The 23,568-nt window shown below is 38.9% G+C and overlaps 1 protein-coding gene across 1 annotated transcript in view; it reads right to left on the reverse strand.

Annotated features, from left to right (window-relative positions):
• Window positions 1-1,418: 1,418 nt before the first annotated feature.
• The window catches only part of STAT1 (signal transducer and activator of transcription 1), a 61,886-nt gene continuing 39,736 nt past the window's right edge, over window positions 1,419-23,568 (reverse strand). Inside the window, exons 17-24 of the mRNA XM_072612691.1 lie at window positions 23,146-23,281; window positions 20,324-20,376; window positions 19,215-19,309; window positions 14,297-14,436; window positions 11,267-11,452; window positions 8,233-8,308; window positions 7,042-7,144; window positions 1,419-2,860 (exon numbers count right to left, since the gene is read on the reverse strand). Of these exons, the coding sequence (XP_072468792.1) occupies window positions 2,843-2,860; window positions 7,042-7,144; window positions 8,233-8,308; window positions 11,267-11,452; window positions 14,297-14,436; window positions 19,215-19,309; window positions 20,324-20,376; window positions 23,146-23,281 (807 nt within the window). The 3' untranslated portion in view covers window positions 1,419-2,842. The remainder of the gene's footprint in view (window positions 2,861-7,041; window positions 7,145-8,232; window positions 8,309-11,266; window positions 11,453-14,296; window positions 14,437-19,214; window positions 19,310-20,323; window positions 20,377-23,145; window positions 23,282-23,568) is intronic.

Below are 23,568 nucleotides of genomic sequence, written 5' to 3' on the forward strand. Positions count from 1 at the left end.
ATAGGAGGTTTTCAGTAACCCCTGATAGAATTACAAAATGTGAATTTGAGATGACTGCCTTGGAAAAGAGACATATTTTAATTTTGCATCTACTTTTAGAAATATGCCACAGTGGTATCTTAATTACATTCAAAGAAAAGATTAAAATAATCTATAGTTTTGGAGGCACATGTAGGCATCAAGGACCCCAGAAGTCTTTTGACAGCGGCTCTAATATCACACCTCTGAGATCCAGAAGGGTCTCTTCACCTTTTTTGTCATAGCTTTCTTTGCTGGTCGGATGAAGTCGATGGACTCCTCCTTAGAATAATGTTTCTAAATACACAGTTACAAGAGAAGCCAAAATTTGCCCATTCAGGCTTCATGGACACCCTGAATCTATCCACAGCTTAAGAACTCCTAGTTTATAGGATTGATGTCTATTCTGAGTTCCTTGCTGGGTGGCCATGAGACCCTTTAATTTCTGTGAATCTTGGTTTCCCTCCTTTGTAAAACGAGGATACACATAGCAAAATAGCATCTACAGATGTTTAATATATGTTTACAGATTGACGAATTGCTTTCCAACTTTCTCGAGTTGTGGGAAGGAAATAAACCAGCAAATAAAAGTCTCCGTGTAGACTATTATTACTGATACCCTTATCTGCAGTAGCAGTCTTGATATACAAGACAAGTTAATATGGTTTTAGAAAATAATATTATTTGTCCTTAAACATTGGTATTGTTAGATTTTCATATTTAAATATGGGATAGAGGCTGGAACTGTGATTTCATTGGTATGAGGTGAGGAAACTCTCTGATAATAGAGACTCAGAGAGTGGCCTAGCATACTGTGACTTGGCCAGGGTCCAGCAGCCAGTGAGTGACAGAGGCAGGGATGGACCCTTGGTTGACCTGGTTTCAAAGCCAGGCCTCTACCCACACACACTATATACCATGCTGCCTCCCACCTAATCAGGAGTAAGTATAAATAAGGGGAAACCAATGATATCCATGCAGGTTACTGTCTTCTTAACCGTAATTAACATGACAAACTATCAGCATTTCGCTAGCTGTGGTATTTCTAGGTTAGTCCTAATAGTAGTCTCAATTCATTAAAAATAAGCAGATAGTTGTTGTTTTGTCCTTTGAGGAGTTTTCTTCTGTCATAATAACAGGACTACAATGAATAGCAAAAATAGACGCTAATATATAGGGGAAAAAAACCTCTTAAAATTGTGCTCATCCTTTCCTCTGTCATGTTTTTGGTAAGAAATACCTAAAGCACTTTCTCATCTGTGACATCTTATTTTGAACAATGTGTGTAGAATTAGAGCTATCACTGTGAGGGTGGCTGGTTGTAAGAAAGCATTTTGCAAACTTTAAGACACAACAGAGACATTTGCGCTAGACCAAGAAAAATGATATAACTTGAGGACAGTATCAAGCAAAGCAGCAAGTTTCCTAATTCAATAGAAATACATCAGCATCCATTTGTTGTTGTTTTAAAATTGATTTAAAGAAATATTGACGACCACAAGAAATACAGTTGTAATGATAGTAGAAACAAGGAGGTACAGTTAAATAGGTCAAGTAGATGCATTTCCTTTCAGGTAACTTTCACAAAGTTAAAAATCTATTGCTTCTCTTTCTCCCCCAAATCATAGCTTTTCATTTCAATGCTAGTATAGGCAGAAGAAGTGACAGTAATGTGCTAATCTAAACATTTCCACTTAAAAAGTAAAATAAAATTATCACAACTATTTGTACTATTTGTATTGTTATCACTGAAAAGCAAACATTTTCTTCTGTTACAGATAAGATTGTGAATTTCACTATTAGTCAATTTCTGAGTATTATTCCCATTCACATACTGTTATTTTTAGGTCCTTAATTTGTCTTTTCACATGAAAAATTAAATTTAATCCAATGGCTAAGAGAACAAACACTAGCTACTGCTTAACCAATTTATTAATTTGTTTACATCTACATTTTTAGTCAGTCTTAATTATTTGTGTAAACCACACCTTTAGCCCTGTCTACAAGGGCTGATGTAGTAAAGTATCTGTTGAACTTTAGTTACATGATTAGAAATGCCAAAACATGTTCATTTCTGACAACTTTGATGAAGATAGAAGCTTTTAAACAATTTTGTAAGGAGATACAGAAATACTATTCTTGAATTTACGTGCATTTGGCCTCTGTGGACATTAGCCAGCAACTTTTCATTAACTTTAACCCAAATGTGCAGCCAATTCCACCACTAAATGTTCACTTATTGTATTATTTTTAAATGGCTGTTTTGGCAAACTTTGTACAACACATGACACTCTTTTTTAGTAGGAGTTTGGGGGTTGTGAGAAATGTGTCCAGAATTGAATTTCTGTCATATGACATGCCTATGTTTGGTAACATTGAGCTTGGAGACATGGGGGGAGAGGGATAGATCTACTGTACTGGCAACATGAAAAATTGTCTTATAGCCATTAAAATAAAACTTTTTTTTTTTAGCCTAGAAATTTACATTTTAACACCAAAAATTTCCTCTATAAATATTTTGACCTATTATTTCAACCAAATCTTTACTAGGCACCCTCTATGTGCACAGCACTGTGTTAGGTTCCCTTAAAAAGACTCCTATCTTTGCTCCATATCTAATGCATATGCATATCAGCTTTACCTTCAGTGAGGCTGGTGCAGACCTTCAGAGTAAAACAGGTGTTTTTGAGATAAGAAAAAATTCACTTGGAAGCAAACTCGTTAATATGACTTTCTTTTCTCTAAAAACTTAGGCTGTAGAAGAGCAGAATAGCCAGAGTGAGCAGATAAGTCTGATTCGGAAGAGATGAATGAAATTCAAATATTATAGGGTTCCGTTCATCTGTAAAGAGAGAAGATTAACTTTGTTACAAGAATCTAAAAGTAGGATTACACATTTAATCTGACTTGCCCACCTTCTAAAAGAGAGAAAGCAACAAGCATCTACCTGTCACTTCAAATAGGGACTACGGAAACCATTCTGCATGCAATCCTGGCCCATCGCTGCCACAGTAAGACCTGCCCTTTTATTTCCCATAAGCCCATAAGCTGATGGATTTTCACCCCTGCAGTTCACTGGCTTAGTCCTTTGAATTTATCCAGACAGTATTAAGCTTTTTTTTTTCTTTCCATTGTGCAAGTCTTCTGCTTAATGCAAAGCCCAGGGTGAAGAAATGCTGAGTTTTCCAACTCTAGGGCAAAAGGAAGAGGATGAATTTTCCTGCTAAATTCCAGAGGGATAATTACTAAGCTAGGGTGTGTTTGAGGGGAAAGGGCACTTTTCCCTCTCATGTTCCAAGACTCCAGCCATGCTTAAGATGCCACTTCCTTCTTCTCACAGTGTTCCATAGTGCATAAAGTGAGTGCTGGAACTGGAATCGAGGCTAAGTTTAAATCTCTCCCTAGATAATTACTAGCCATGTGATCACAGGCACAGCACTTCATTCTCAGAGCCTCATTTCCTCATCTATTTTAAACAACTACCACAACAACTGGACCTAGGATTTTATTGGTGTAGGGAGCTCACAGTGCAGAGCTTTCTCTCCCAATGCAGACTGACATGGTCTCTGCAATTTGGAGTCTCAGACAGTTGCCTTGGGCACTCAGAAGTTGAATAATCACACACAGCCAATGTGCGGCAAAGGCATAACATGAACCTAGGTCTTCTTGGCCCTAAGACTAGATCTATATCCACCACACCATGCTTCCTCACCATCAGACAGGGATAACAGGCATCAAACAGGCTGTAGAGTTGTTTAATTTAATTCAATTCAACATGCATTTATTGCGTATCTACTGTGCACAGGAGAGACACAGGAGATACACACATACACACACACACACACGCACACATACCCCTGTCCTTGCCCTTAAGGAGATTCTAGTTGTAAGGAAGTTATTTTGCAAACCTTAAAGTATTGTCATTTTTCTGTCTAGTTGTCAGCCTACCTGACAATCCTAATTCAGTAATCTGTAATCCTAAACAGTATGTCTTCCATTCAAAGCCTGACAAGGTTAATTCCCCCAGGGTACAGATATAGACTCTAGTCCTAAGCATTCCTCAGAGGGCAGTCCTGCTCTTGGATTATCCTAATGCAAAGGATTTTAGGGCTGGTTCTGATCCAGTCCAAGGTATCTAGTTCAGTCCTTGTCTTAGAGAGATGGGTCTCAAAGTATGGTCTGATGGTCAATGAAACCCTTTCATGAGGATCTATGAGGTCTAAACTATTTTCATAATAATATGAAGATATTTTAATTTTTAATATGTTAATTATGGCTAGATATGACAGATAAAAAGGAGTTCTAGGAGGAGAAAGGGGTTCTGATTTATTTTTAAGAGAATAAAGGAGTCCTAAGACCAAAAAGTTTGAGAATTGTCCACTCTCTATTAGGGGTGGGGAACCTGTGGCCTTGAGGCCACATGTGACCATCGAGATCCTCAAGTGAGTCAGAGGCACACTTGAGGACCTAGAGGGCCACAGGTTCCCCACTCCTGAATTAAACCATCCTATATGTGTTGTGTCCCCTAAACTGAGTCTAGACGAAAATTTTGGCTCCATCCTAAGAATTTTTGTGGTGTTTGTAGTGTCAGATTCAGCTACCTCTGGATCAGTCCCAGTGGAGACCCACATCCTTAGCACTGGTTTGACCCCAGATCATCCCCTTAGTTTAAAGAGGCAGAGACAATGGCCTTTCACTTCATATACTTTTTTTTCACTTCATACCCTATTTAGGGATAGGAATGAACAAAACAGTGATTTGCCCCTGTGTGTGGTGGGGGTGGGGGAGGGAGGAGGGGAGAGGTTTTATTATGCTTCCTTACCAATTTCTGTCTGGTAGTGTAAGCATCCATTCAACATGTGAACTCCTACAGTGTCTGTTTAGGTTTGTTTTAGACTTTATCCTTCATGCCTAAAATCTGATGGACATGTATATGTACAGCTCTTATTAGTCCCTGATATTAGAACTAATATGGTTTGCAATTTACTTCAGTTCTAGTGTCATAATATCCTTCCAGAGCAGGAAGAGGATATTAATGACTAGCTTTAAAATTTAAAAAGAGTTTTACATGATGAGGAATAGGAGACTGAGAGAATTTAGGTGACTTGGCCAGAGTCACATAGCTATTGAGTACCTGAGATATAATTCAGACTGGAGTCTTTCCAGTTCCAAGCCCAGGACTCTATGAGGCCACCATCTTTTAAAAACCTATTTTAACAAAGTAGAAAGAACTACATTTCCTTCTGTGGCAAAACTCAGATTTGAGCAGTCATTTCTGGATGCCGGGCCTGGCACTCTTTCTGAAGGCCCACATCATTTTTGTAAGAATCAGGAACTAAAAAACCTAGAACCTGTGAAAGAGCATATTTGAAACAGCTTCTCTAAGTCTCAATTTGGCCAAATTCAAAACACCTGAGGGTACAAGAAAGGACAACTTATATTGGTACACTATTTCTTAACAACAGCCAACATATGTAGCATCTCAGAACCAATCATGTTACTTATACAAGGTTGTCCAAGCCTGTCTTAACTTTCAGGATTTTTCAAGGAACCTATGATGGTCTTGAAAAGTTTGAGTAACTTAGCTAAAAGTACAGGTGCTTTCATAAGTGAATGAGGAAGCTTGGAGCGCACACTGAGGGCCATTTGTACTTTGTTCTTTTAATGTTACGTCAAGCATTTGTACTGCTATGGAACAGGGAGCAGGTTGAATACACTACCTTTTTTTTCCCCAAGTGCCACATAAGTGATTTTGTGTTTAGCTTCAAAGTCAGTCAAGGAGAATGCTGGATAGTGTGTTCTCCAAATAGAATCAGCTAGTTCAAAAAGGTTAGGAAATTTGTTGTTCTTACTCAGTCCAGTCTGACTCTTTGTGATCCCATTTGGGGTTTTCTTGGCAAAGATACTGGAGCAGTTTGCCATTTCCTTCTCCAGCTCATTTGACAGATGAGGAAACTGAGGCAAGCAGGGTTAAGTGACTTGCCCAGGGTTATACAGCTAATAAGTATCTGAAGCCAGTTTGAATTCAGGAAGATAAGTCTTCCTGACTCCAGGCCCAGCACTCTATCCACTGTCCCACCTAAATAACCTAAGAAAATAGAAACTTTGAGAAACAGGGACCTTGAAAATATAAACTGATACAAAACACTTTACCCTACAAATGTGGCCCAGTTCACTTACTCACACATACATTGTAGCATATAAATATACCTTGAAAGAGTTAGCCACCCATGGGTCATTGTCTAGCTTACAGTATTACATTTTATCAGGGCTGTCTACACTATTAAAATTCACACCACGTGATTCTAGGGCAGATTCATGTATGAATTAGCTTAAAACCAAACAGTATCAACAAAAATCCCTAAAACCCTGAGAGGAAAGGGCTCTGTCCCCAAAACTGACAGAAGTCTTTGTTCTGGCTCAGTACTGCCACCTGATGTACACCCAGGAAAGATTTCTCTAAAGGCAGAATGATCCTTTTGAGTGATGTCCAGTGACCAAACCCCATATCCCCCTTATTGCCCTTAATTAACTCTCTCAGACGTTTAACTCTTCCAATTGAGTTCCAGAATGCCAGATACAGGGAACATTGAAACCTGCAGAGCAGTGCCCATGTAAGTGTAACAGATTATGAAACAAGCAGGCACCCTTCTAAAAGAATTCAATCAGTGGTCACATTTTTCTTCCGGGAGTTTTTAGAACTTCATTATCTGAAACCCCTGTGGGGCATATGGAAAAGGACTGTGATGGGTTGTTGAAATATCCAAAGTCTGGCTCTTTTGTGACAGCATCTCTTAAAGTGTCCAAAATTTCTGGACAAAAATGTAGCCTTTTGAAACATAACTGCCAGTTGCTTGTCCTTGGATGACCTGAAAAAAACCCCACCTCCTTCGATGATGCCCAAAACTCTGCTCAGTGCCTCTGAAAAGCAGTATAACAGCATAAAGTTAGCTTAACGTCCTGCCTCAGAAAGTGAAGCTGTTCCCGTAACCTGAGGACATTCTTTCTGGTAGAAGTACATACCACGTTGCTGAGTTCTACTTGGCCCACTATCCGAGAAAACTCATCAAACTCCTCAGGAGACATAGGTAGAAGGTTTTCCGTGGTCTGAAGTCTGGAGGGGTGACTAAAGTGGAAAAGAAATGAAAGGGAAAAATGTAACCCCACTTAAAATACAGGAGGAGAACTGACATTTCACCCCTTACCTCATTACTCTCAATAGGGGTTCTTAACCTGGGGTCCATGAATTTGGTTTTTTTGTAAAATATTTTGATAACTATATCTCGGTATAACTGGTTTCCTTTGTAATCCTATGTATTTTATTTGTCGCATTTAAAAACATTCTTCACAGGAGGAGTCCATAAGGCTGCACCAGACTGCCAAAAGGGTCCATGACACCAAAAAGGTTAAGAACCCCTGCTCTACCATATGGGTCGTCTCTAGGAAATAAACAGACTTGTCAAATATTTTTGATAAAGTCTTACCATCTGGGAGTATCAGTTCCCCACCCGTTCCAGCCCCTCTCCACGAGAGTGAGCATTGACTGGCCCACCTGGCACCCAATGGTCATCAGAAAGTCTAACCATGGCCACATGCACTTACTTGTGTTGCCCTGGAAATGCAATGCCTACCCAGAGGAGTACCATGTCTGGAGACTCCCTCATCCCACCTTGAGCTGCTCGGAGGGTTTTTTTTACATGCTGGCTAGATCCATTCATTCACCCCAAGACAGTGCAGGAGAGCAAAGAACTGACAATGACATTTCCAAAAGCCTTGGGTTTAGCTTTGTTTTTTTGGTTTGTTTGCTTTTGGTTTTTTGTTTTTTTTACTGTTTACAAAATGAGACAAAGAATAAAAAGCAAGAGAAAAAATATATTTCAGTTGCAACTTTGGCCTGCTCTGGATTGAAAAGAACTACTTTCCCACTCTGATAAATTTTTGTTCATTTTATTTACACTTGTTTTAAAACATCAATGTTTCTGGCGCTTAGAGAGCTTTAACATAGCTTTGAGGAAAAAAAACAGAACTGGCTTAGACGTTACACCATGCTTGGGTTCACAGAACTCCTAATGAGGATCTTCTTGTGTCATCTTGCCCATGCTGCAGATGGACAGCAGAGTAACAAATTACAAGCATCTCTGAGGTCCACCCATCCCCCTACGAAAGGAAATAGACTGAGGGTTCTCAAAAGGACACTCTTCTGTGTTCACTTACACTTCAGATACAGAAATTAGTTCAGTCTTGATGTATCCAGTCCCTTTGGGGCCATCAACTTCCATTGGCTCTGGTGCTGGAAAACAAACAAATCAAATGCATATCTGGTTAGCCAGTGTACATGTTCTTCACCCAGGGGTTTAAAAATCAAATGTGTTTTTTAGGTGATCAAAGAAGTTAAGAATCAATTATGCTCCCTTTTGTCAACTTAAATCACAAAGAGGATTAGGGTAAAGGGGTGGCTGTGTAAAGTCCATTGGAGAGGAGGAGGAGGAGCATTCAGGACTGGGGCCATGCTGATATTGGGAAGAGCTGAGCTCTTGCAAGAACTGGAGGATCCAAGAAAGAGAGCTGACTTCTGCCTTGAGTTGTTCCCACCATTTATGAGGAGACAACTGCAATGTGTAGAAAGTGGAAAAACTTCATTTTAAACCAATCTGCCTTCTTTGGGATTTTACCAATGGAAAATTAATGATCCTATAAGCATGCTGCAAAATTAGACTTTTCTTAACTGCAAACTCTAAGATGAGTAAGCAGTGGGGTATGTTGTGTGAGAAATGATTATTTCTCTCTGGTATTAATAACTAATTATTGCATTAGGATTAAAGTTTTTCCCCTTTTCTATTTCCTTATGCAGAAATCAGTTAGTGTGGGAAGTCTTTCTAAAAGACATGCCCAGTCAGGTTGGCTTCAGTCTAATCAAAGACAGTAAAAGAAATTCTAAGTTTAGACTAATGGATGCATTCTTGCTCATTGTGTTTGTTCAAACAGGAGAATGTGGATCTTCCCTTTTGTCAGACAGGTGATATGGAAATTGATGTTTCTTTGACCAATATGTGGGTGATCCAAGTCCTGCACCCCAAAGACCCTCATTTTAATATAGCTCACTTGCCATCATAATATTCACTCTCTCTTATTATTTGTTGACCAGAGTTGATTTTCACCCTCAGGTGTACCCCTTTCTCAAAAGACTATAAATATAAATCTTGAAAGTTTAACAACTCAAGGTTTGGTCTCTTTAGCTGGGAACAGGGATGAACCTGTTAACCACTTTCTAGATGTAGTCAATAAAACTAATTTTAATTTACCCAGAAACACAGTCTCTTGGAACTTTTTTTTTATTGTCACAATTAAAAAGAACACGACTGACTGAGATTCAGGAGACTTGGGTCCTAGTCTTGGTATGACCACTAACTAGTTGTGGGATCTTGAACAAACAACTTCAACTGTGGGGACTCAGGTGACATTATTTTTCACATCTGTGTGAAATAATTCACATTTGTGAAATGGGAAGGAGAGGAGGAGTACCCTACAGTTGTGATGTCAAACTCAAATAGAAATGAGAGCCATTAAATCATACATAAGGATCCCTGCCACCTACGAATTGATTTAGAAGACTACATATCAACATTATCTATATTTTATTCTTTTACTTATTTCGTTAAGTAGTTTCTATTTACATTTTAATCTGGTTCAGCTATACTTTCAGTGCTGTGGGCCAGCATCCCCTCCCCCTAACACGTCTGTTCTAGTTAACTCTAGACTATAATTTGAAGAACTGTGGTAGAAAGTTTCCTCAACTGGAGTTTCCTTCGTCAATGAAATTGTAGGTCTGGGCCAAAAAAAAAAATCCCCCATTCAGTATCATCAGGGCAACTAGATGGCCCAATGGATGGAGAACTGGATCTGGAGTCAGGTAGACCTGAGTTCAAATTTAGTCTCAGGCACTCACCAACTCAGTGACCCTGAGCAAGTTGCTTTGCCTTTATTTCCCGTCTGTGAATTAAAGATAATAACACTACCTCCCAGAGCTGTTGTGAGAACTAAATGAGATAGTATTTGCAGAGTACTTTGCAAACTTTAAGATGCTATGTAAATGCTAGTTATTATTATTACAGAGTTAAAAAAGAGTAAATGGAGAGAAATGAATTGTGGTGATATTCCCCAAAGAAAGGAGAAATTTACTCTTTCTCCTTATTGGCATCAGCTCCCATTTCAAACTGCAATGTGCTTTGGAAACCTGCTATATTCAAGCAATCCACCACCAAGCCTCCAATGGAAAAGCCAAGTACCACAGATAAATGTCCTAATTTGGGACTTGGGTGATGACTTCCATGTTTCTAAAGATGAAAATGGAATTTTGTTTTTCAAAACTCTTGCCCCTTTCCTAGCTTTTTCACCATTGTGTTCTGCTATTAAAATCAAACCAGCAGATGTATTTCTCTCAAGTATTTCCATCACGAGTTTTGACAGAGAATTTACCAGTGAGAAGAAAATACATTTCTACTAAAGGCTTTTCCACTCTTCTTTTCTTTCCTTTCTTCAGAAGCAAGAACAGAGAATTCCAGAGACTAGACTTTTGGAGGAAGTTCTAGAGAAGACTCATGGTCATGTGCAGGTTGGCTTCCTTGGCTTCCGAAGTCCCTTCAGATTTTGATGGTCTCTGATCCCTCATTGCCCCACCTCCAGAGGCCTGTCCTACATTTTATTTCTGAAGGGGGCTTGATTTTAGCTGGCATTTAAACTAAAGCTCACTGAAGCTATCTGCATTTCAATAGGTACATGTATTGAAAGGAAAAAATCTTTATTGGAGTTTCACCCTAATAAATCAAGCAGGCACAGGAAAAAAACTTAGCAAAAAGGAGTTCATCTTTACATAAAAGCATAGGCATTGTATGGGCCTGTCCTGAACTCAGGACTTTTAAACACAAACCTTAGTAACAAGTCATTTCTGATAGGTTAAAAGTAGAAAGGGGATGGACTAGTATTTTATGGATATTCTAAAGGGACTCCAAGCACACATGGCTTACAGATACAACCTCTTGGTGGCAGTCAGACAGGGAGGGCAGCTTCCCTATGTGACGGTGGTCACATTTACCCTGTCACATATCCAACTTGTGGTATGAGAGGTGTGTCACATATATCTCTTATAGGAAAGGAAAATCATGGGTACACTCGGATTTAGGTAGTGGTAGTGGACACATTCTTCAATACAGGGACTTTCAGAGGTTCAAGAAAGATTCTCCCCACTCACCTTCCTTTGGCCGAGAGTAGTATTTCCCAAAAGCATGATCTTTGTGAATGTTTGGATAGAGAAACTTCAGAGGATTTTCAGGAATATTCTCAGCAGCCATGACTTTATAATTCCGAATAATATCAGGAAAAGTAACAGCAGAGAGTTCTTTTTTTGTGTATGGTTCAACTGCATGAAATACAGGTTCTTTAAAGAAAATTTAAGAATGAAGGAATATGTGAGTCATAAAGAACTCCTGGGACCATCTGATCCAACATAGAAGTGAACAAGAATCCTCTCTAAATCAGTAGTATCAGACTCAGACAGATCCCTGCGGACCGCATATTCACCTAGTAAACTGCAAATTCACATCATCTATGTTGCATTTTTATTTATTTTGTTAAACATTTCCCAACTATTTTTTAATCTGGTTTGGGCTGCACTGGGAATGTCAGGTTACACTGGAATGCAGGGAATGTGGCCAAAGAATTTGACACAGCTGCTTTAAAATATACCCAACAAGGAAGGTATGATGGTGAAAAGGAACCTTCTGAGGCAGCCCTTGCCACTTTTGGATGGCTCTAATTCTTAGGAAATTTGTCCTTAAGTCAATCCTAAATTTGCTTCATAATTTTATTCATAACTTAATCCCACAGCAACATGAATATTGTTGTTCGGTCCTTTCAGATTCTGTAACCCTATTTGGGCTTTTCTTGGCAAAGAAACTAGAATGGCTTTCCGTTTCCTTTTCCAGCTCATTTTACAGATGAGGAAACTGAGGCAAACAGGGTTAAATGACTTGTCCAGGGTTACACAGCTAGTAAGCGTCTGAGACTGGATTTGAACTCAGGTCTATCCTAACTCCAGGCCCAGCACTCTATCCACTAGCCATCTAGCTGCCCCACAATATGAATTGCCTTTCAAATAATACTTCTCTCACCTTCCTCCACCTTGCCCCTTTGAAGTCCTCTTTTCTCTTGGCTAACTATCACTTGTTCCTTCAGTTGATCTTCATATGGCTCTTTATCATCCTAGTCACCTAAGCCCAAGATCACATTACTTTTTCATTTTTCATTACTATATTACCCTGTCAAATCATAGTACACTTGCAGTCCACTAAAACCCTCAGACCTTTTTCAGATTAATGGTTATCTTTTAACCATGTCTCCACTATCTGGTACTTTTGAAGTTGCTTTTTAAAAAATTATTAATCTAGTTATGTTAATGGTTATATAAAAGTGAACACTTTTAAATACACACCTATACATGATTTGGGATAGCTAGGTGGCTCAGTGGATAGAACAGTGGCCTGCAATCAGGATAGACTTGAGTTCAAATCCAGCCTCAGACACTAGCTGTGTCACCCTGGGCAAACTGTTTAATCCTGTTTGCCTCAGTTTCCTCATCTATAAAATGAGCTGGAGAAGGAAATAACAATCCACTCAGTATCTGTGCCAAGAAAACCCCCAAAATGGGGAAGTCATGAAGAGTCAGACACTACTGGAAAACAGCCTATGTACAATTTAGTATCTTTCTCACTAGCCTTTACTTATTTAAAAACAGGACCTTTTTGACATGCATCTTGTAATAAGAAGGAAATCTAGTGTTCATTCTTAGACTGCATTACAATGTTTCTTAAAATTAGATTCCAATGTATTACTTTGGAATAATGCCTTTCCTAGTCTGGAAAATAACTCTGGAAATTAATTTCTGAATTTCATAATTAAAAACCAAAACAAAACCTTGTAGAGATTAGATATGAGTTCTTTAGAGAAACCAAGCTATTGGATATTCCCTAAAGAAAAGTCTCAGACACTAATCTTTTCAGTCCTAAAAGGTTTCTCAGGCCCATTTTTCCCCCCTCCTTTCTACCCCCAAATTCCTCAAGAAACAAGGACCAACCCCAGCCCATATTGTTAAGGAGTCTGCTTTGCTTTCCTTCCTCCCTCCCTCCCTCCCTCCCTCCCTCCCTCCCTCCTTTCCTTCCTTCCTTCCTTCCTTCCTTCCTTCCTTCCTTCCTTCCTTCCTTCCTTCCTTTCTTCCTTCCTTCCTTCCTTCCTTCCTTCCTTCCTTCCTTCCTTCCTTCCTTCCTTCCTTCCTTCCTTCCTTCCTTCCTTCCTTCCTTCCTTCCTTCCTACTTTCCATTGCCTCAGACAAACTTGAGACCTGCGAAAGATCCTTAGCTTAAAAAGGCCAAGGCCTCCCACTGTATCCTGGGCAATATCCAGTCATCCTAATCTATATCTGGCCACTGGACCCAGATGGCTCTGAAGGAGAGAGTGAGGCTGGTGACTTTGCACAGTCCTGCCTGACTTCAATCCAATCCACTTGCAAGTCGTGACAATTCCATCCTGATGTCATGATACTCTTCGAGAATGAAGGACAAAGAGCAACAACTAGTCTCTCAGGAGCTTGATTCTGTATCTTATTTTTGTAGGTCTCATGAGACCTGTTAAGGTAATACCTATTCACAAAAGTAATATAACATCTTAACAGGAAACTTCTGATAACCAAAAACCTTTGAGAATAAAAGGAATGAATCTCTATTGGTGAAATTTGTGAGTATGGTAAATATTTGTGGGATTCAAAAGAGAATTAAATTTTGCCCTATGACTGATTATTCTGCCCACTCAAACTGCTGAGAGGCTTCCCCTCTTCTGATTAATATATTATTAGCAAACCGGTTCATGTATTTGATTATTTCCTAACCTGTTGTTGTTCAGTCATTTCTGTGATGTCTGACTCTTCATGACCATATTTGAGGTTTTTTCTTTTGGTTTTCTTCCTTACCTGTACCTTTAACAAGTCTTCTATTTATAAAACTAAGCCTATATCTGAATATGTTTAAAAATTTAAAACCCAAAACTTAATTAGATTTTTAGGTGGTCAGAAAGACAGCTTTTCATATGTTTAGATCTCTTTAGTATATCATTACAAAAGGGAATTCACTTAGCTGCTGGCAAGAGCTTTTCTAATGTCAATTGCCCAGTTTTCATAGCCTTACTATACCAGGTCTTGTGAATGAATTTGTCTACACAACATCAGACCTACCGTTCTGTGATCTTTCTACCCAAGTAAAAGTGATTGCTCCATCTCGACTACTTTCACTGAATCTCAGAAGAAATGTCCCAGGCTGTTGGTCTTTTAATAATGCCCGTTCTTGCTCCTTACTAATAAAGCCCATTATAGACCTGTGTATGAAAAGAGAATTTACAAGAGGTTACCTTTTGGTTTAATAGATAGTTTTTACTTTTATGTGATGATATACAAAGAAGAGGCTTATGAAAAATGTAGAAATTAATGACACCATAGAGACTATCAGGTTATTGAGGATAATATAAAAACTTCAGAAAGAAGCAGCATGGTCTGGTGAATATAATTGAGATGGAGATCAGAAAGACTTGGATTATTCTGCTTCTGATGGATAAAGGTTAGGTGACCCTGGCAAGGCATGCAAACCCTCAGTCATCCAGGACAGTGGTTATCAAAGTATCATAGTGCTGTTCAAATAGAAATTTTGCTTTGCTTTGCTTGGTCATTTTTCAGTTGTGTCTGATTCTCCATGACTCTATTTCGGATTTTCTTGGCAAGAATACTGGAGTAGTTTGCTCTTTCCTTCTCCAGCTCTTTTTACAGATGAGGAAACTGAGGCAAACAGGAGTTACATGACTTGCCCAGAGTCACCCAGCTAGTAAGTGTTGGAGGCTGGATTTGAACTCATAAAGATGAGTCTTCCTGACTTCAGGTCCAGCATTCTATCCACCATGCCACCAAGGTGCCTCAAATGGAGTAGGGGTGTACCAATTCATAAAAGCCATATATTGACTTGTCTTTTTAAGTAATGATCCATGTTTACTTGTATTTTTATTTATTTCATCAAACATTTCCCAATTACATTTGGATCTAGTTATGGCAGCCCTGGGAAGTGTTGTGGGCTGGTGGCCACATGTCTCTGTAAGTCTCTTCAAGACTATAACAACAGCCAAGGTAGACCTAACTATGTTATTTATCTCGTCTGATTGTCGGAGTAACTCTGGTGAGCTATGTGCTATTATTATCTTCACTTCCTTGATAAGGAAGCTGAGGTTTAGGATTAAGTGACTTGGTGAAGATCACCCAATTACTTTAGTATAACGTGCACATATCCATTATAAGTTTCATACATACTCATGTCAAAAGTAAGGGAGGAATAAATTCAGGCTCATTATTCTTGATACGGAGCTGTATATGTAGATGAGACTTGATTGATCCTTATTATATTTAAAATGATAATAATGAGCATTCATAGAAAGCTTTAAGTTTTGCAAAATATTTTACAAATATTGTCTCACTAGATCCTCCCAAGAGCCCAGAGAAGTAGCAGCTATTATTACCTCCACTTACAAATGAAGCAGACAAAGATTAAGTGACTTGTGAGGGTCCCACAGCTACTTAATGTCTAAGGCCAGATTTGAACCAGGTCTTCTTAGATTCAGAGCCAACATGCTATCTACCATACCAACAAGCTGCTTCCTACTACCTACTGAATTAAATTTCTGTTAGGTCATTAATTGTTTCAGCATAATTTTTAAAATGGCAGATTGTCTGGATTTCATAAATGTTTTATGATGGGACTCCCAGATCAGCAAGTATACATTCTTGTGCTAGTAGCTTGTTTCAAGGTACAAGTCTGTACTTAGATTCGATTTTACTTCCCCCTCTGGTGCCATTCTATGGAATACCCTTGGGATGGTGTCATAGGGGTGATGGGAGCCTAACCTCCATGCTTTCTCGAATGAGTGGATTTTCCCCCAGCGTCTGCCAAGCTGCAAGCATTTGCCCTACTTGTCTAGAGCCAAAAACATTTTGGCAAAAAGTGATATCTTTAATTTGGGGCCAAACATTTTCCACTAAGTATTCATCTATGAAATTTAATGTGAATTTAGAAAGCTAACTAGAAACAATCCTGTACATGTTGGAAGTATTTTATTGTTCCTAATTTATTATGAATATCATCAGCTATTTTTTTCTTAGCTGTCAAATCCCTATAAAGCGACATCTGTGAAGTGACAAAAAAGCATATTTTAGTCACTGTTCCCAAACCTACATTGCTTCCCACTGCCTCTAAGGTAAAATAGGATTCTTCCTCTGGGCATTTAAACCCTCTCCAATCTAACTTCTATCTACCCTCCAGCTTCATTTCATTTCCTCTTCAAATCAGTCAATCACTATATATTTATTAAATGCCTACTACGTGCCAGGCACTGTGCTAAGTACCGGGGCGGGGGCGGGGGGCGATATAAAGAGACAAAAGAGAGTCCCTGCTCTCAGGGAGCTTACAATCTAATAGAAGAGACAGCAAGCAAATAAGTATAAACTACCTCCAGAGGATAAAGGGAAAATGATGAAAAGAGGGAAGGCACTGGAATTATGAGGAACTTGGGAAGGCTTCCTGCAGAAGGCGGGATTTTAGTTGGGACGTGAGGGAAGTCAGGAAGCAAAGATGAGGAAGGAAAACATTACAGGCATGAGGGACAGATAGGAAAAAAATAAGCCAGGATCAGAGAAAGGGAGTATTTTGTTTGTGGAACAGCCAGGATACCAGTGTCACTGGATTGAAGAGTGTGTGTCATGGAGTGACGTGTAAGAACACAACAGAAAGGTGTCAGAGTTACAAAGGGTTCTGAATGCCAACTAGATGATTTTTGTATCTGATCTTGCAGATGATGGGAAGTAACTGGAGTTTATTGAAAAAGGATGTGTGTGTGGTGTGGTGTGTGTGTGTGTGTGTGTGTGTGTGTGTGTGGTGTGTGTGTGTGTGTGTGTGTGTGTGTGTGTGTGTGTGTGACATGGTCAGATCTGTGCTTTAAAAAAAAATCACTTTGGAGGCTGTGATGGCAATCAAATTAGGACCTTTTGCTGTTTTGGTTTTTGTTCATAACAAAAAGTATAATGCCTCTATTTGAATATGATTAAGGAGGATCTTCCCCACCTACTGAAGGGCTTGCCCATTGTGGGAAGTTTCATTAGGGGAGTTGTTTCGTAGGAGGGTCCCAAGTACCTTTCATTTTTTTCTGTTGAGGCACAGGATCAGAGGGTTATGCCCTCTGGCTCTGAAAAGCATACAAATACTCTGGGGGCGAAGTTTTACTTTGGGGCTTACTGACTAGAAGTTTTTGTTTGGCCAGAAGAGGACCCTGGGAAGTCACTAAGGAGCACCCCCCACCCCCACCCCACCCCAGCTTTGAGAAACCCAGATGTTCCTTCTCTGGTAAAGATGCATGTATGTTAATGGTCAGACATTTTGGAAGCATGTCTGTTGACTTTGGATTTCTCTATATTTTCTCTGAATTTCAGGATGCTGACTTTCCCCCCTGAACTAACTGATACATGTGCTTGATTAAAGTGATTGTTAACCCCTCAAAGGTTGCCTTTCCTTTTAGAGAAGCAGATCAAAGAACCTGTGGTAGCAGGCCCCACTGTGTGTGTTGGGGTGCTTACTGATACAGAGGCTGAATGGAGGATGTATTAGAGTTCAGAGAGACTTGAGACTCATTATCAGGCTACTGCAAAATTCCAGGTGTGAGATGATGAAGGCCAACACTAGAGTAGTGGCAGCGTCAGAGAAGAGAAGGGGGTGTATTCCAGAGATATTGCAAACGTAAAGTTGACAGGCCTTGGCAACATATGGATGCAGGAGGAGGATGCAGAGATAGTGAGGAGGCCTGATTGAGTCTTAGGTTTAAAGCTGACTAGACTGGGAAGGATTGTGTTGCCTTCTATAGTAATATGGAAGAGATGGTGGGGGGCTTCTATTTTGAACATGGTGAATTTAAGAATGGACATCCAGTTCAATGTGTCTGAAAGGCATTTGGAGATGTAAGATTGGAGGTCAGTAGAGAGACTGGAGCAGATAGGTAGATTTTAGAATTGTCTGCATAGAGATGGTCTTTAAACCCACAGGAAATGATGATTTCACCAACTGAGTTGTAGAGATGGAGAAGAGAGGAGGACCCTATGCAGAATCCCAAGGGCCACCTTGTTTAGAGGTCAAGATCTGGGAGATAGTCCAGCAAAGGAGACAGAGAAGTGGTCAGACACATAGAAAGAACACTAGGAGAGAGGAGACAAGTCAAGTCAAGAAGTATTTCTTAAGCCCTTCCTATGTACCAGGCACTGTACTAAATACTGGAAATAAAAAAATACAAGCAAAAAGACAGTCCCTACCCTCAAGCTGCTTATACTCTAATGGGGGATGCATGGTCTGGGCCCTTCCTCAAAATGGAGGTGCTGGGAGAGACTCACCAGTGGGAGAAGGGATCCATGGGAGTTGAGAGAAAAGGCAGCTGAGGTGTGGTGGTCAGGTCTGGAGAGTAAAGCTTAACTGAACTTTGCCAACTCTGCATTGCAGTCAAACCGGACTGCAAACTAACCACTAGCTGTTTTCTGAATTCCATTTTCTGTCTCAGTGCATTTGCATGGGCAACGTCCCCCATGATTGGAATATGCCCACTCCTTACTTCTTCGAGGTTTCTCAGTATCCTCATCTTCCTCCGAGGCTCAGCTAAGATCTCACCACCTCACAGAAGTCTTCCCAAACCCTTCCAACTGCCACCCCTCCATTTTACTTGTATTATGCTGATTTGTATACAATATTCATTCATATATCTCCACTAAGAGAATGTAAACTTCTTGAGGGCAGGTTCTATTTAATTTTTGTCTTTGTATCTCCAGGACTTAAAACAGGGCCTTGCACAGAGTAAGTACTTGATAAATGATTGTTGATTTGAATTTATTGGCTAATATGATGCAATCCGCAAGGAAGAGCTCATAGGTGTATTCCTCAAGAAGAGAATTTAGTGACAAGGCAATGTTGAGAATAGTCTAGTAGAATAATTAGAAATGGCACCCATAACTTAGTCATGCCCTACTTATGCAGTAGAAGGTCATATATCCAAAATGTGTTACAGAAAATAACTGTCAACCTCACCCATCATTCCAGAGACAAATTAGATGCTTTTTAATGAGTTCAAGGATGCCTTCGATCCAAAGCCAGAAAGAGAAATTTTTGTCATTTATATTTTCCTGAAATGGTAAATACATGCATTAGAAAAATTTTTTAAAAAAATCTAAAGTAGTTATGACAACACAATTTGTGTAACATTTAAAGTTTTATAAATTACTTTCCTCACAGCCATTCTATGAAGTAAGTAGACCAAATATTCTTATCCCCATTTTACAGATGAATTAACTGTGACTCAGAAAAATTAATTGGCTTGCCCAGGACTACAAAGCTAGTAAGTTATCCAATGCAGGATTGCACCCAGGCCTCTTGACTACATAGCTTCCTGATAATATATTGTCTTTCATGGTGGACTCTCAAACCCTCACTTGAATCTAACTTGCTCTGCAAAGCTGACAAAACTAGAGAATTCTTACATGTAAAACCAGATGTCTCTCAGAAACAGATCTTATCCACCCTGGTCTAAAGACAAAATCAAGAAGAATTGCAAATCTACTATTCTCAACAGTATTCATATACCAAGTTTCTTATTTCTTTTTCACTGGTTCTACCTCCTCCCCAAACCATAGAAAAGCTATCCAGGTAGAGATGGCCCAAAGTATAAGCAAGCTGCTTCCTTCTCTTTGGAGGAAAAAAAGGGTACTAATGTCATTTTTGGAGAAATAAAACTAGCCACCCTTCTATGCAAAAACATTGTAGCATAACCTCCTGGATTTTTCTAAATGATTAGACTCAGGGGATTATCCAGTGGTAACACACTTCTGGTCAGAGAACAGCATAGGGCTCTTCACACAGAATTGAACAAAATATTCTCAGGGGAGAGTTCCAAGGAGAGTGAAGAGATCTTAAGGAACTCACAGGATGTTATCACTCAGCTGGAAGCTTCCTTTTGGGATTCATGTTAGAATACCAAATGTGTGGGTTACACCATAGAAACAGGAGAAAGAAAAGTTCCAAAGGGAATTACCGTCTTAGGAAGCAAATGTTCGAACAAAGAACAAGAACAGAAGCTCAGCTGCAGGACCATGATCTTTCTAACCACCTCAAACAGATACTCAAGCAGAGGAAGAACCTACCTTGCAGAATCTTGTCCAAGGAATAAGACCATCAGAACCGGAGAAATCAGGGCCTAAGCAAGGAAACAAACACAATCAATGTTCTCAGAAGGCTATAAATAGCCTTGCAAAATTTGATTTGGACTAAAAGTTTTGTACACATTCTTTAAAAAATATGTCATGGAAAAGTTTTTCTTTGAAGGATCTACAAATTTGATACCAGCCAAAAGGCAAGTAGAATGAAATGAAGCAGGTCATTATGCATCCTCCACCCCTCCCTATTTCCAATAATAACATGATGTAAATATCAAATATTCCTGAATAAGTCATGTACTTGGCTGATTTTAATAAGAGAAATGGATAGACAATACAAAATGGAAAAATTATTTTAAAAAGTATTTTAAGGAAGAAAAAACCCTTTAGTTCACTTCCTCTAATACTGTCTTTTCCGCCAATGGCTCCTCCATCTCTGCTTTAAAGCCTGTACAACACAGGTCCCTGTGATGTCATGATCCTTGTCTTTAAATGGTAGGAGGAATGTTCTGCTTATGTGTTTTAGAGATTTAGATCTAAACAAAAAGAGGCGAATGGCAGAAGTAGAGACACAAGGGCGTCCCATACTGCTAATACTATCAGAATGTAGTTATGTTGGTTTTTTTTTTTTTGCTTTAGATTTTTCCTTTTTAAGTCTTTATTATAAGGGTACACTGGGTATATTTGATACAAATGGAAGTCTGTAAAAAACATGAAGTCATTTGCAAAAAGCCCCACATTTCTATCACTGATTATTGATAGGGTCTCTTGGCAATTTCCTGAGAAAAACTCTAATCTGTAGAGTGAGACATCTTGGACTCTCTTACCAAGAGAGGGTTCACAATCACCTTTCCTGGATATTTTTACAAAAAGGGGTGATTGCTTTTTTTCCAAATGGCTGAGATGCATCAATTGGATTATATGACATTTCAAAGTCCCTTGAAATCCTAGGACTTTAAAATGTTTTTCTTCCCCCTCCCACCCCAAAGTTGCATTTCCATTGGTTAGAAAACTACAAAAAATTTTTCCTTCTTTTCTAATATTATTTTTTCCCTTTTCTCTGAATGTTTTTATTATATATTATTTTCTAAGTCCCTTATAAAGCTGAGAGCACATCTACTCTTAAAGTAAAAACATGTTTTTAATACTCATCTCAGGTACTGTTAGGCCTACCCTCTCCCCTTACCTAATACCCCCAGAAACATTGCCAAAGGCATTACATTGTAGGGAATACCTATGCTCATATTAAAGGCCAGGCTCATGAAAGAAAAATATTTAGTAGCTACAGAAACCAAAGACAGACTTAGGAGGAACTTTAAAGAGGTAACTAAGACTATTCTTTTGTCTACAAACCACTCCATCCACCATAGGCAAATGGATGGAAATCACAACTCTTCTCCAAATAAGGAAAAAGGAAAACAAAGTTTCTTGACTCTTAGCAAAATAACTCCAAAGATATGTATGAAGTCTACATAAACCAAAGATCTTGGAAGAATGGTTTATCTTAATGGGATATTGTTTATAAAGGAAATTCTCTTGGTATATACAACTTTATACAAAGTAAACAGCTAAATTTTTCTAACTTCCATCTCATCATTTGTAAAATGAAGGAGCTGGACGATGTGGCTTCGGAGGTTCTTCCAAGCTCTGGATCTGTGATCCTATGTACATAAATAAAAACTATTCTCTGCAATTGCCTTAGACTTAGGAGACAGATGTCTATAATGGAACTCTGATGTGTTCAGCGTCGATGGATTAGCAAAGCCTTGAAAGAGTGTGGATCCAAGACTCTCTACTCATATCTTATATTTCATAATGTTTGACAAGTACAGGTGTGGGAGCCATTTTAATTACATAGAATGTCAAGGTCTATACCATGATGTAGCCTCATCCTTGTATCTTCTATGATGATCAGTTAGAAGTGCCCATTAAAACCATCAGTGAAATGTATCTACTTCATGTAAAGGACTGGAGCTAAAGGGTCTGCTTCCCACCTCATGTCATCCTATGAGATATCTTTGGGATAATGTCATAGAGTAGGTGAGAATCTAAACCTCTATACTTTCACAAATAATGAATTTTCCTGTAGCATGTGACAAGCTAGAAGATTTTACCATACTTGTTATAGGATCATAGAATCAGAGGGGGAAAAGGATCTTAGAGGTCATTGAATCCAACTTCTCATTTTACTAATGAGGAAACAAAGGTCCATAGAGTTTACTTGCCCAAGATCACACAGGTAAAAGTATCTGAGGCAGGATTTGTATCCAGATCTTCCTTACTCCCAGTCTGCGCTCTATACACTATACTATGTTACTTCTCAAGAGTCAAGAAGATTTTGGCAGTAAGGAGTATATTTAACTAAACAGTTTCCAGTAAGTATCATGTCTGAAATTGTGATATGTGCAAAATCAAGAGAAAATATTGATCACTTTTAAAACATATCTTTCATAAAGAGAGGGGTGTCTACAGTAATGATAATAACAACTTATATTTATACTGAATTTTAGTTTTTCCTTAGTGTGTTCCCCCTAACAACTCTGCAATAGGTGGTACAAGTATAATTATCTCTATTTTACAGATGAGCAAACTAAGGGCCAGAAAGGTAACCTCACTTGCCTATGATCACATGACTAGTAAATGTCTCCCAGGATTCAAAGATGTCTTCTGATTTCAAGTCACTTTCCTTTAGGACATACCACTTCTTCATCTATCACAGTTTAAATATCTAATAGGAAATTAACTTCTCAGGAAGGGAAAGAGGAAACAGAATTTTTTTTAAGAACCAAGAAAAGTCCATATGTTCATACCTAGGAGTTTCTCGCCCAACATGTTCAGCTGTTCTAAATTAAGTCCTCTTTTTGTGACCGAGGAAAATTGCCAACTCAATACTTCTGAAAGTTGAGACCATTTTGCACATGGTGGGTTCAGAAAGAAGGATAAATTCTGAAGAGAAAACATAATACAAAAATCCTTAAGAACAACTGCAGAGGCATCAAAAAGGACTAAGTGCTGAAACTCAATCCTACTCATGCACCTAAATTTTCAAATCCTTTTGTACAGAGTACTACAGTGGCTCCAGAATAAAAGAGCAGATCTAACGAGCAAAGAGCTAAAGAAAGTGAAAGTAGAGAGGGAATATTTGGATGGAATAGAAAGAAAAACAAAATAATATTAAAGGCTTAACTTTGGCAAAACGTTGAAAAGTTTGTTTAGTAGATTTATACTTTGTA

The sequence above is a fragment of the Notamacropus eugenii genome, chromosome 5 (genome assembly GCF_028372415.1).
Source record: "Notamacropus eugenii isolate mMacEug1 chromosome 5, mMacEug1.pri_v2, whole genome shotgun sequence".
Classification (NCBI taxonomy): Eukaryota; Metazoa; Chordata; class Mammalia; order Diprotodontia; family Macropodidae; genus Notamacropus; species Notamacropus eugenii.